Source organism: Erithacus rubecula (genome assembly GCF_903797595.1).
Source record: "Erithacus rubecula genome assembly, contig: scaffold_208_arrow_ctg1, whole genome shotgun sequence".
NCBI classification, from domain to species: domain Eukaryota; kingdom Metazoa; phylum Chordata; class Aves; order Passeriformes; family Muscicapidae; genus Erithacus; species Erithacus rubecula.
The window spans coordinates 1-12828 of NW_027636106.1; the positions used below are offsets into that span (position 1 = coordinate 1).

General features: G+C 37.0%; 1 protein-coding gene across 2 annotated transcripts in view; it reads right to left on the reverse strand.

Annotated features, from left to right (window-relative positions):
* Positions 1-2130: 2130 nt before the first annotated feature.
* Positions 2131-12828, reverse strand: part of LOC306815745 (mothers against decapentaplegic homolog 2-like) — a gene marked incomplete at its 3' end in the record, with an annotated part of 81878 nt that continues 71180 nt past the window's right edge. The window contains exons 3-10 of one of the 2 annotated variants that reach the window (XM_079332293.1): positions 11779-11868; positions 10467-10660; positions 9855-9989; positions 7169-7243; positions 5599-5652; positions 4348-4560; positions 2436-2573; positions 2131-2279 (exon numbers count right to left, since the gene is read on the reverse strand). In XM_079332293.1, the coding sequence (XP_079188419.1) occupies positions 2131-2279; positions 2436-2573; positions 4348-4560; positions 5599-5652; positions 7169-7243; positions 9855-9989; positions 10467-10660; positions 11779-11868 (1048 nt within the window). The remainder of the gene's footprint in view (positions 2280-2435; positions 2574-4347; positions 4561-5598; positions 5653-7168; positions 7244-9854; positions 9990-10466; positions 10661-11778; positions 11869-12828) is intronic. The other variant, XM_079332294.1, reaches the window with a different exon arrangement.

The window sequence follows — 12828 nt, forward strand, 5'->3', positions numbered from 1 at the left end:
ACTCAGCCTCTTCTACTCACAGATTTCCAGCTCATATATTACTGTTTGTTGTAATTATGTCTCTACTGAACTCTCTTCAGAAGATGATCCTAGACCCGTATAACTTTTGTGACAACATGAACACTTCACTGGTGATCTGATCTTCTACCACCATCCTCAATTCTAGACAACATGTGTTGAGCAAAAAGTTGTAAACTATTTTGTCTACCAAGCTTATAAGCTTGGTAGATAAAATATACCACTTTGCCATACCTGTGCATTTATCCCCATTGCATAAAAAGTAAGTAATGCTCTGGCTTTGCCCAAGCCCATTCTACAAGAAACATTTTTGACATAATGATGAAACACAGAAGTTTTAACAAGAATGATGGATTTTGCAGTGTCTCCTGGTCTAGTTTGACAATTCAGACTGCATTAGTTTAAATTCAAGGTTGTGTTTGCAGGAGCAATCTCATCTTCCTTTAATCACAACTGCAGCATAACTTACAGGTTTTGTGTATCAATACTTTATTAGCATAATTTTAGAGATGCAAAGAAATTAGTTCAGCATTATGCCAGTAGTCAGTTTCTGTGGTTGTCCTGCGTTGATGTTATCCCCAAATCGTGTGCTGTGTGCTTAGAAGGTTTGTTTTGGCTAGTAGCTCGCCGGCGCCCTCCCCCATCAGCCGCTGCCGCTGGCTGGGGGCTGCTGCGCTCCTCCCTGCTGGTTCCCCCCCCCTTTGCTTTCGCTGCTTGGCTGCTCAGTAGCTGCTTGCTGCTTGCTCGGCTGCTTTCCCTTTCCCCCCCCCTTTACTCCCTGCTTTCACTTGGCTTTTTTGCTGCTTTTTGCATTTTTCTTTCCTAGCTAATAAGGAAAGAGATAACATCAACCCAGGACAGTGGTGTTCTGGCAGTGTTTGCACTGCAGCTTTTTTAATCCTATGATCTCTGAATAGTTTATCGACTACTAACAACCAACATTCTCCCTCCTTAGAAATAAATTTACCAAAAGGCTCCTCACTGTTTTAATTCAGCACTTACACTCCATTCACTTCAAGTTGTCTTCATATAATCTGACTGATTAAGTCTCTTCTGTTCTGATTTGAATGTTGTATTTATTTATGTGTAAGTGTATACATACTTCTTTTGAGACAAATCCAAGAGTTCTTTAAACTTGAGTCACATTCCTTTTTGTCTCTTACTAACAAAGAGGTACCAATTTACTCCATTATTCAAATTTCTCATTTAATCTAATCAGACTTCTACAAAATTGGTTTCATTTTTCTGAGAAGCCTCCCCCACATACTGACACTGACATTTACATGCATATATTTCAAGAGCAGATAAAAGAAACAAAGCCTCAAGATTCACAGTGGAACCTACACACTATCATTCAACTTCAGAAATTATATGGATTTTAAAAAAGTCATTATGTATTACAATAGGATATTGATATGTCAGGCTTCATTTTTTCAGGGGACAATTTCTAGAGAGGTTTAAGGAATTTGTTTAAATAAAGAATACAACTGGAATCTATTAAAAAAGCAGATAAAAGGCTATTTTTTCCACTCAAAAAAATTTTAGCAGTTTTACTACATAAACACAGCAATCGTACTCCCACAAAGTTTTTTCCCTTACACGTTCTGAAATATTTGTCATCCCTTAAATTCATGCTCTCCAGCTGTTTCATTCTGCAGAATGCATTTCAAATGACTTCAGTTCTTTCTGTCAGATACTATCAACTGCATCCCTCACCACAACCTAATGGACTCATACTCCACACAGAACAGGACAGAGACCAAAATGACTACATCTAACAAACAGCAAATAATCTCACAGCACAAACTATGAAACTTCTAGATATTGTCAGTGATTTTGCCATAATAAGCAAGCAAGCAGAACCAAGCGAGGAAACAACTTTGACAACATTCCTTGCTCAACAGCTGACTGTAATACTAAAATCAATTTCTAATCTTTATAACTTAAAAACTCAATAGTTGAGGAAGGAGTAAAAGGAAAATATGGGGTTCAACTTGCAGACAGCATGTGTACAGTAACAGTAAGAAGCATGTAGGTACAGCTTTCAAACCAGACAGAAATAGTGCATTATTGAAAAAAGAAAATTTAACTCTAAATTTGAAAGAAAGTTTTTTACCTGTATTCAGCCCCCCATCCTTTAACAAAGCTCATTCTTATGGTACACATTCTAGTAAGCTGATAAACTGCTTCAAAGCCCTGATTCACAGATTGAGCCAGAAGAGCAGCAAATTCTTGGTTATTAAAGATTTTCAGATTGCATCCTACAAAGAGCCAAAAAGGAACAGTCAGTGAATACGCTTGCGGCAGCTACACAGCAGCCTGAATCTATGAAGGCATTACAAAAAAGGAAAGCAAATGTCATGCAGTGAACACCTCCACTGGGTATTTTCTCAAGAGACCTGTGGTAGGCCACTGACCTGGTGGAATCTTGCAGACAGTTGCAGGGTGCCAGCCGTATCTCTGATTGCAGTTGGGGCTCTGAACGAAGATCGCGCTATCACTCAGGCACTCGGCAAACACTTCTCCGCCAATGTAATACAGACGCACTCCCCTGCCTGCAGTAAAATCCAAAGGAACTCTAATTATGGTGTGACACAAGCAGATTAGGGAACAAGGGAGCTTATTTTTTAAAGAAGGCCAAGGTTTTTCTTTACAACAGAAACAGAAATCGATTATCTACAGGACAACAATGCTGAGTTGACAGCTTTAGCAGGAGCAGAACACAACTTGCATATTTCCTCCCATGAACTCAAAGTATTTGTGGGAGAAGCAGAATAATTTTTGGTCAAGAGTGAGATAGAATTTTCTAGCCATGTAATGGCTTGTAACCAAATCAAAATTAGAAAGCAGTGTTCATTATCAAATAACTTTTTACTTAAAGAAATACCAGAATAAAAATAAAAATATTAGGTTCAACAGAGTTAAAACTTGTGCTAGTATTAAAGTGTTGTATATGAAGCAGCACAGGCCACTATGGCAAAAAAAGGAAAACACAGTGTACCACGTCAACACTCTCTGCTTACATGCACCCATACTATTTCACAACCCACTGCATATCCCTTTCTCTGTACTACTTGAACAAAACAAACAGGACTTCATTTAGCCCTATTACAAAATAAAACCCCATAAGAAACATTATTGTTCACTTTTAAACTATAGTTTTGTTCTCTTTCTCTGAGTGCAAATAAAACCCTGTATGGTTTATTTCTAAAAGATAAGTAATGTAGAATTGAGTTCTCAAAGAAAGCTATTTATAATTATCAGATTATTTAAAGGCCATAGTTTCTATTCCCCCTTTTCTTTAAAAAAAATTTCAAACAAAATGTGAATTACTCTATTTTAAAAAGTGAGAGTTCCTTACATTTTTGCTTTTCCTCATAATTGATCATTTTGATTAGTTGGCACAGGTGTAGCCTGGGTTTCTGCACATCTAAATTTTTATTAGACAAGCATTTGGATTTGGCATAGAGGCAATCAGAAGGTTCTATTAAAGAGGTTGAATTTTTTACTAAAACTCAAACCAAAATCTCTCATGAATGTTGCTAAATAAATGAATCCAGAAATAAAAGGATAGTTTATTGAAGAACCTAAAGCCAATACACTGCATTGTAGAAAACAATATTCTTTACTAACCATAACAAAGAAAATCCTAATAATGTCAAAACAGCACGTTATCTCAACTGCAGCTTTTCCCATTTCAGAAAAGCATTCGAGTACTACCAATGTTCATTCTGCATTTTTAAAAATTAGAATAAACTAAGCAATATGCTAATATTTTATAATTAAAGCTAAAATTTCAATTATAAGCAACTCTGAATATAAATGACACCTAGGGCAGAGCAGTCCAATGAGGAGCCTGAAGGCCAAAACCCTCCCCCTTGGGATACTTTGGTGCATCATCTTTTCCCAGAAGGCAGAGAACAGCAACATGAGCAACACAAATCCCCTACAGTTGAGTGGCTTCCTCCTGTGTTGCATGCATCCTGACAGTTGTGTGACTGCTGCTGCTATCAGCTTAGTGACTACTGATCGAGGTAAAGGCAGCTCCTTTCAGCTCTAGCCATCACTACATCTCTTCCCAATTGCAACAGGCTGTGGTAACAGAAGTAGCTATATTTCTCCTTAATTTCAGAAGCAGCAACCTCTCTGTCTTTCCACTTCTGTCCTTAGAAAGAGAGATCAAGCTCTTCTTGGGAAGCTGCAAAGGAGAAGTTCTATGGCTGGCTGCACAAGGGTGAAAGGAACCCAAAACACAGATCTGTCCATCTTCTCTGGAGCATTCCAGATAATTTAATGTCTAAAATGAAATTAAAGATCAGAGATCTTTACCTATATGTCGCCTTGTCATTTCCACTGTAGCATTTCTGTTTACATTGGAAAGCAGACCTAGACAAAACCGCTCTGAATTTGATGGATCTGTAAAGCCATCTACAGTCAGGGAAGGCTGAGACGCATGGAAGGTTTCTCCCACTCTTTGATTCAATTCATAATATGCTATTGAACACCAAAACGCAGGCTCCGAGTAAGTAACTGGTTGCAAGTCTAAAAAAAAATTTAAAACAAGCTTAATACAGAGTTCAAGGCTGAAAAAAAATGTCTGCCCTGCTATTTGTCTCTCCCAGAAACAACAGCCATTAGTCTCCTCAAATTATATTTTACTTGCTGTCATTTTTGCTTACTCCAGTAAACAGAATGGAATTCAATCTTCCACACAAGGGAAGGAGGAGGGGAAGAAGGGGTGATCTAATCTGACCACAGCTCATTTAGTTCAGTACTTGCATTTTGCTTGGCAAAATTATTAAGCTAATGGTGCTGTGAGTGCCAGATGTTGAGACATTCCTGTTGCTTTTCTATAACTTAGAAACATTTTGGCAATGTTGAAGAAAAGATTAAACTATCAAACACTGAACCGCATAAAGGAAAAATATAAATATTAAAATATTTCCTTATATTACACTAGATCTTATAACATCTCTTTATCTAAATGAAGTTCTAAGCTCCTTTTACTCTCCCCATGAGAGCTCAGTATCTTCCCTGTGCATCTTCAGCTTTTCCTGAGCAGCTTCCCCTTTTTACCTACCCTCATTACTTACTAAGCATTCTAAACAGCATTTTTCTGTCACCATTCCTTAAACAAACCCATGGCAATCTGATCTTCCTGAGGCACTTACACAGACACACAGCAATGGCACTGGATCAAAGCAGGTGGGCTACTAATGTGGGAGCAACAACTGTGCTGTGGTTACAGGTGAAACAGTACATGAGAAGAGCAGCAGAACACACACACAAGGGAGACAGCAAGTCTGGGCAGCACTGTGGATTGGCTAATGTCCTTTAAACTATTTTATAAATGTTAGTCCTGCACACACAACCATATTATTCTTTCTCTTTGCTAAGAATTTAAAAGTTACAGAAATAGAGTAGTAGTTAAGAAGTTATTTACCCATCCCTATTATGATTATCATCAGGAAGCCAACCCAATAGTCTCCTCCAAATATAGTTCTTAAGTACGTTTTCAGTTGTAATGTAATATACATAAAGAAGTCATCACACAGACAATTACAAGTATTTTCAGCTTACCCAGGCTGTGATTAACTGGAGAAAGACTACTAGGAGATAGCTCTGCTGGAGATCCTGTTGAAGCAATACAGATTGTTTCAGAGCAAATGACCCTCGTTATTTCAGATAAGTAGGAATAACCATTATCTAGATATAGTTTTACATTGAAATTCTTTGGAATAAGAAACCTTAGAAATACTAACACCATTTTTCCAGCATATCACACATTTATTGTGAATTAAGACAGCATTTAATTTTCCAGATTCATGGGACTCTACCCCTCCTCATAAACTTAATTAACATCTTAGTGTTGTATTTGGCAGAGCTTTCAATTCATGCACATTCTCTGAACATAACTTTATTTCTGTGCTTGTCAAAGAATCATAGAATGGTTTGGATTGGAAGGGACCTTAAGACCATCTAGTCCCAACTCCCCCACCGTGGGCAGGGACACCTTCCACTAGACCAGGTTGCTCAAAGCCCCATCCAACCCGGACTTGAACACTTCCAGGGAGGGTGCAGTCACAACTTCTCTGGGCAACCTGTGTCAGTGCCTCACCATCCTCACAGTAAAGAATTTATTCCCAATATCTAATCTAATCCTGCCCTCTGTTAGTTTGAAGCCGTTCCCCCTTGTCCTATCACTCCATGCCCTTGTCTGAAGACCCTCTCCAGCTCTCTTGTAAGCTCCCTTTAGGTACTGGAAGGAGCTCTAAGGTCTCCCTGGAGCCTTCTCTTCTCCAGGCTGGACAACCCCAACTCTCTCTGCCTGTCGTCATAAGAGAGGTGCTTCAGCCCAGTGAGAAGGTAGTAACTTCTTCCCAAATTCAGTGGGAAAAAAGTTATGAAAAAGTGGATGAGACAAGCAAGATATTGCCTCTATTCTCAAAGGAGAGGGTTTATCTCAAGAAGAACAAGGTGGATTTCCTCATTTGAGATTATTCTTTTCTGGAAGGAGGAAGGAAAAAATTTAGAAAAACATGAACTCTCCAACACAATTTGTGCACTTGTAGATAAAATACAAAGAAGTTTTGCACAGAATAATTCCTACAATGATTACTGATATAATTTTTTTTTAATTAAGGTAGCCATTATCACAAAGTAGGAAAATATTGTAGTTCATTCGGAAAATGGTGCAGTTGATTCCAACTAACTGAAAAAGATTGCTAACATTAGCTAACCAAATGCACTCAAATCTGCCAGCAGATAGCAGGACGTTCTTCTCCAGCACATTAACTGTTCTTTGACCAAGTCTAAAACCAACCACATTATCTAGAAACTCTTTCATACAAAGGTACAGATGCTTATTATTTCTACTACTCTTTCCACAGAGCCTTCCATACAAGAATTGATTTGAAACATGGCAGAAGTGATAAGGTGCCAGAGGTAAGAGACAGGTTCTCAAAATTCAAAATGCTTTAAAAGCATTCCCCTAACAAAATATTCATTTGTTCACTAAAGACTGAAAGTGATATTTTGAACAAAAAACACCAGGTTGTACAGAGGAAAACTACCATCATCTTTTAGGCTGAATTCATGCTGCTATGCAGAGGGATCACAGCTAGTGATCCCAAGTTTTGAAATTAGTTACCTGTATCCATGCTTTGGTTCAGCTGCTGGTCATTTGTTTCTCCATCTTCACTGATATATCCTGGAGGTGGTGTTTCTGTCAAAAAACAAAAAAAACCAAAACAAACAAAAAAAAACAAAACAAAACAAAAAAAACCAAACAAACAAACAAACAAAAAAAAAACACCAAAACAAAACAAACAAAAAACACAAAACACCTAATGGTTCCATGAATGTGGAAAATTTGTAAGACAGCATTTGGGGTTTTTGTTCTCAAGTCCTCATGAGCTCCATTCAATACTTAAATACTTTATTAGAATGTAATTTGCCATCCCTTTCTCCTTCCAGTAGGTCTTCAAACGCATTACCTGCCTTGTCTATGCAAAATGTACCATCTCTTGTATGCCAGTCAACTGTTCAAATATGCTATATAATTAACAGATAATCCTTGCCTTTTTCATTTAAGACAAGATACTTTCACTAGAATAAGTAACAGTTTTGTAAATGTGATCAACAGCTTTCACTTTTAGTAGAATTACAAATGAAAAAAACCCCACATCTGATGACTTGCACAAAAAAAAAAAATCATGTGAGCTGTCTTAATGCACTATAACCATCAGATCAGATACTCTCCCATGCCTTATAGATTTGAAGGCTACTTTTCAATTCAAACCCCAAAACAATTTTTCTTCATTACCTAAAAGTTGATTTCACTCAATAATAACTATATTATTTAACTAGCTACACTGCACAAGCTCTGTTAAAACAATAGTATTATTTTAACTATCTTTCTTTAAAGATGAAGTTTCACTAACCAAAGCAAACTCAGCAACAAGTTTGAAGCATTCTGATACTAGAAACTTTGCCTAATTCAACAGAAATATCTTCTAAACCCAGAAGAGTATGCAGGTTCCTTTTCTCCATTGAAAAGGTACTTTGTAATCCAGATAAGCTAAGCAACTGCCTTTCAGGAAATAATTTTCTTTGAACTGGGCAAATGTCTTTTCCTATATGGTGTTAGATTTCGAAGATCCTTGTGGATCCCTTCCAACTCAGGATATTCTATGATTCTATATATTAAAGGCAAAACCTGGATTGCTTCAGTGAAAGTGTTTGAAGCTAACTATGCTGCAATCGCCTTAGAATTGTCTCTGAGACATCTGAGGGATTAAATGCATTTAGTTACATTATTATCAAACAGCAGAAAATTACAGCTTTTTGCTTAAGATTCAAAATCAAATTATATCAAATATCATGTCTGAGATTTACAGCAATACAGTAAGGTCAGAAGGAAGTCAGCAAGTGGAAACTAGATTAAGTCAGTTGATTAAAAAATTATCCAAAAGAATTATATCTTTGGTTCACTCTGTAAAACTAGTGAGCTAAATACAGATGTGACAAAATTCAGAGAATTTAAAAGGATGATTAAGCGAAAACTTCACTATCAAAAATTATGATTTAAAAACAATCATACTAATTTTGAACATGAATACAACAGGAGAGTGTCAGTGACAAAGATAAGGAGGCAAGGTTTGGTTACCTGCATAAACATTTGAAAATCATGTGAATACCCACAATCACCTTAAACATACTTCCAGCAAATAACTACCTAGCTGCTTTAGCTCATTTCCATAGCACTGGATTTGCAAATGATAGCTTTCCAGTAAGTTGTTAGCAAATGGTATCAAAAGCCCTCAGATTGAGTCAAAACCAGCACACATCAGTTAGGAAAGCAGCACCAATTTCTATCCCCTTAAATTGCTCTTTAAAGATCTGCTGTCTCTAGGCATGGCCCAGATTAAACAGATGAGAACAAATGTATTGCATTTTTAAATGCCATTTCAATTCTTGGATACATTTAAAGAAAACGCAAGCAACAACCTGTTTAAGACACATAGATACAATTTCTACATTGCACATATTTGAGTTTCAAGTAATTTTATTCTTCAAGAGAGTCCAGATCTGAATTTTCAGCTTGTTTGTAATATAGCTACATTTAACATTTATGAGAAAACTTCATCTTTACTTGGTTTTACACTCCAGGCAACTTTCTGAAGGGATAAGAAACACAAAGTTGGGGCAGGAAATAAAGTTCATTGATTTTATATTTCAGTAATAGTAGCAGCTTTCGGGTGCACTGTAGCAGGTTAATCTTGGGGTGGGGAAAAGGCAAAGAAGGGGAAGAAGGAATTCTTTGATTTTAATATTGTTAGATTTTCTTTCATACTAAAAAGACAAAACTGTGCACACAATAATAACAAATACACAAAGCAGACCTTGATCGATTGTGGACTACAGATCAAAACACTAAGTCACTGATTTGCAACTTAAAGTTTTCTTCACAAACTACACGTGGTGAGATGGAGTAGTAAACTGCTGCTCAATCTCCAACACACAGCACTTGGCAACCCCTATATGCTTGTAAAACAGATTGAAAGCATAAGACAAAGGTCTGTTTTTCACTCATTAGCATTCTGAATCTTAAATAAGCTACTGAAACCAAGTAAGCAGTATAGTTTCACACAGGATCATGTTCTGCAAACAGCAATTTCATGTATTTCCATTGGAACTAATACACAAAATCAACTAGATCTAACTTATTGGCACATCTTGTAATTAATTTGATCACTTAGGAGCATAAGATTACCATCTTTGTTTCATTGGCACAATGTTAAACATACTGATTACAGTGAAAGTCAAGAAAATACCTGGTATGTAATTGCTCTGTGGTTCAATCCCAGCTGGAAAGTTAGTGTTCTCAGGAATGGAATGGGTATAGTCATCCAGAGGTGGCAGCTCCGTTAGGATCTCAGTGTGGCGCGGCACGAGCACGGGAGGCAAGACTGGAAAGGCAAAATTCACAAATCATTGGTAATCAAAATACATTATTTTGTGAGCTAAAAGGAAAAAAAAAAAAAATCTAAAACATCTAAGAGTTTCTTCAGGTATTTTGAAATATTCTGAAACTCAGCACTGCTAATACTACATTTGCACAGCTAGTTACTGGAAGAGATGGGATTCCTGAGGTGCCTTAAATAAGACTATTCCACACACATTAGCAAAGGTAAATCAACTTTGTCTTATTCAGTATGAACTGCACCTGGCCAGCTGGAAACTGCAAGCAGTCCTGGAAGTGTTTACAAACACATTTGTAAAGATTTTTTGGTAACTTTACTATTAAAAATTTCCAAGGGATATGATCTCAAAAAGAATCTTGTACTTCTATCAGGAGAAGGCACCACCTTTCTCTTATTTTTCATTTAAAACCTTATGCTGAACAAACAGACGCTGCCACACAAAGTCAGAAGCAGTCCTCCTACCTGGTGTCTCCACTCTCTGGTAGTGGTAAGGGTTTACACATACTTCATCCTTTTTAAGATTAAAAGCATATTCACAGTTTTCAATTGCCTTAAGTTCATGGTGGCTGTGAAGGTCTGGCCAGCGCCAGAGGCGGCAGTAAATGACGTGGGGCAGTCCCTTGCGGTGAGACACCTGCAGACGGCCATCCAGAGATCTGCAGGGAAAGATGGTGAGAAGCATTTACAGACTGCCTCCAACTCTCCAGCAACAGAGGACACACACGGGTGGCTCATTCTCAGAATTCAGTGCATTGACTCTGCTAGTGACATTTATACTCTACTTAAAAGGCTTCAAACGCAATGAAAATGATCGTATCGAGCATGTCAACTTATTTTTGAGCTGCTCAAAATTATTGCCAGTGAATTTAGAGTTCATTAAAAGCCACTTACATCCAACCAAGTATTTAGAATGATTGCTTCATATATCTTTAAATGCAGAAGACAGTTGTTAAAAATAAAATCATACACTTAATGGTCCCTTCCACTGCTAAAGGCATCTCAAGGCTTTGCTGTGGCATGGATGCTTTATGGTTTTAAGCATAAGAACTCCCACAGGACTGCAAATAAGCCTATAAGCAGTCAGCTGCCCAAGTGATCCACATGGCAGTATAACTGCAATGCAAAAAACATGAATGCACATCTTGTAAGGGCTGTACAGTTTATCTTCTTCACTTCATCTGCCTTGCTACCAGCTGAAAATGTTTTGCTAGTTTTAAGACAGACTGCATATGCTTACACAAATGCAGATGTTTATGATTGTTATGGGATGGGAGACAAACCTCAATACACAAATCAAGTAATGTGACATGAAAAAATAAAGACCCTGTTTAGAATTTGCCCACCATTAAGTACTGAAGAATTTAAAAACAACTCTTTAGTAGCTCGTATCTGAGCCAATTAGCAAGATTTAACTGAAAGCTTGTGGCATACAAAGCAGTTTAAACACTTTGTAAGATTAGGTCTGAAGAATTAAGTTTTCCAATTTTGTTAATATAAATACCACATTAGAGCTTGCATTTAACAAGTCTTCCCATTATTTCAATAGCACTGGCATGAAAAAGGAGTAATTGTAGAATTAAGAGTTTCATTGGTCAAAACATCAGCTGTGAACACACTGATTTCTACACTGGCAAGGAAATACTTCAAAATGCTGTACCATGAGAGGTCTAGGAATCATTTTAGTCTATTTTATGGCTAAAGCATCCCATTACAGACCCTCCAAAGCCAATCCCTCCCACAAGATTTTTATGATGCGAGAGGGCAGAATATTCACCTGGTTTGTTCAGAGAAGCTGTAAAGGCCTGTTGTATCCCACTGATCTATCGTGTTTGGTGTACTCAGTCCCCAAATTTCAGAGCAAGTGCTGTGCATAAATTGAAAACAAAAACAAAAAATTGATATGAATATGGAACATGGTTATTCAAAACACCATGATGTCAAACATGGAAAAATGTACAGAATACTTCCTTTCACATAGAAGATAGAGCACTGTTAGACTGGCATTTAAACTGACATCTCATGCTATATTTTCTATATGAAGGAGGCTATCAAAATGGAACAAGTGATTCAAGGTAAATGATAAATGTTTTTAAAAGCTGAACAAGTTCTCTGCTTTTAAGTAGTCAATACAGTTGTAACATTACTTAAAACAAGCAAAACTTCTCCAGCCTAGGTCTTAAAAAATTCAGTTTAAAGGGTAGTTTCTGGGTTTGTTTCTTGGGAGTTTTTTGTTTGTTTTTAAACATAAGCTTCCCTAAGTCTTCAAACAAATGCCATGTATATCTGAAACTGAACATCACTATCTAACTTTCAGGTACCACCACTTAAGCAGTACTGATTCTCCATGCACATACTAATTTGCTGCTTTCCTCAAAAGAGGAAAATTCAGATTTTAAAGAAAAGCACATCATAGCTAATATTTCTCACTGTTTTCTGTACTCTTCTTGATTAAAAACCTAAATATTCTTTTCCATAATATACAAAACACGTTTAACACAGTTTTAGACTATCACATTTTAGGATTCAACTACAGGATAACAAACCTTTAATTGCTAAATCAAGGGGGAAGAGAGACAACTAATTTTTTACCAAACTGGTCCAAGGACAAGATCACAACAGTAAAGAAAAAGGAGCCTTCAGTTATAGGCACAAACTAAAAGCCGCATCAGATTTAAACAAAGCAAGAAAGCAGCATAGGTTTGTAAACAGAAAGCAGATTCAGAAGCATAAATCCAGCTCAGCTCTATCACAGACTTGTTCTGCGACCACTAAAAATGGACAGTTTATTTTTAAATAAGTGACATACAACTAGACTTCACACCTC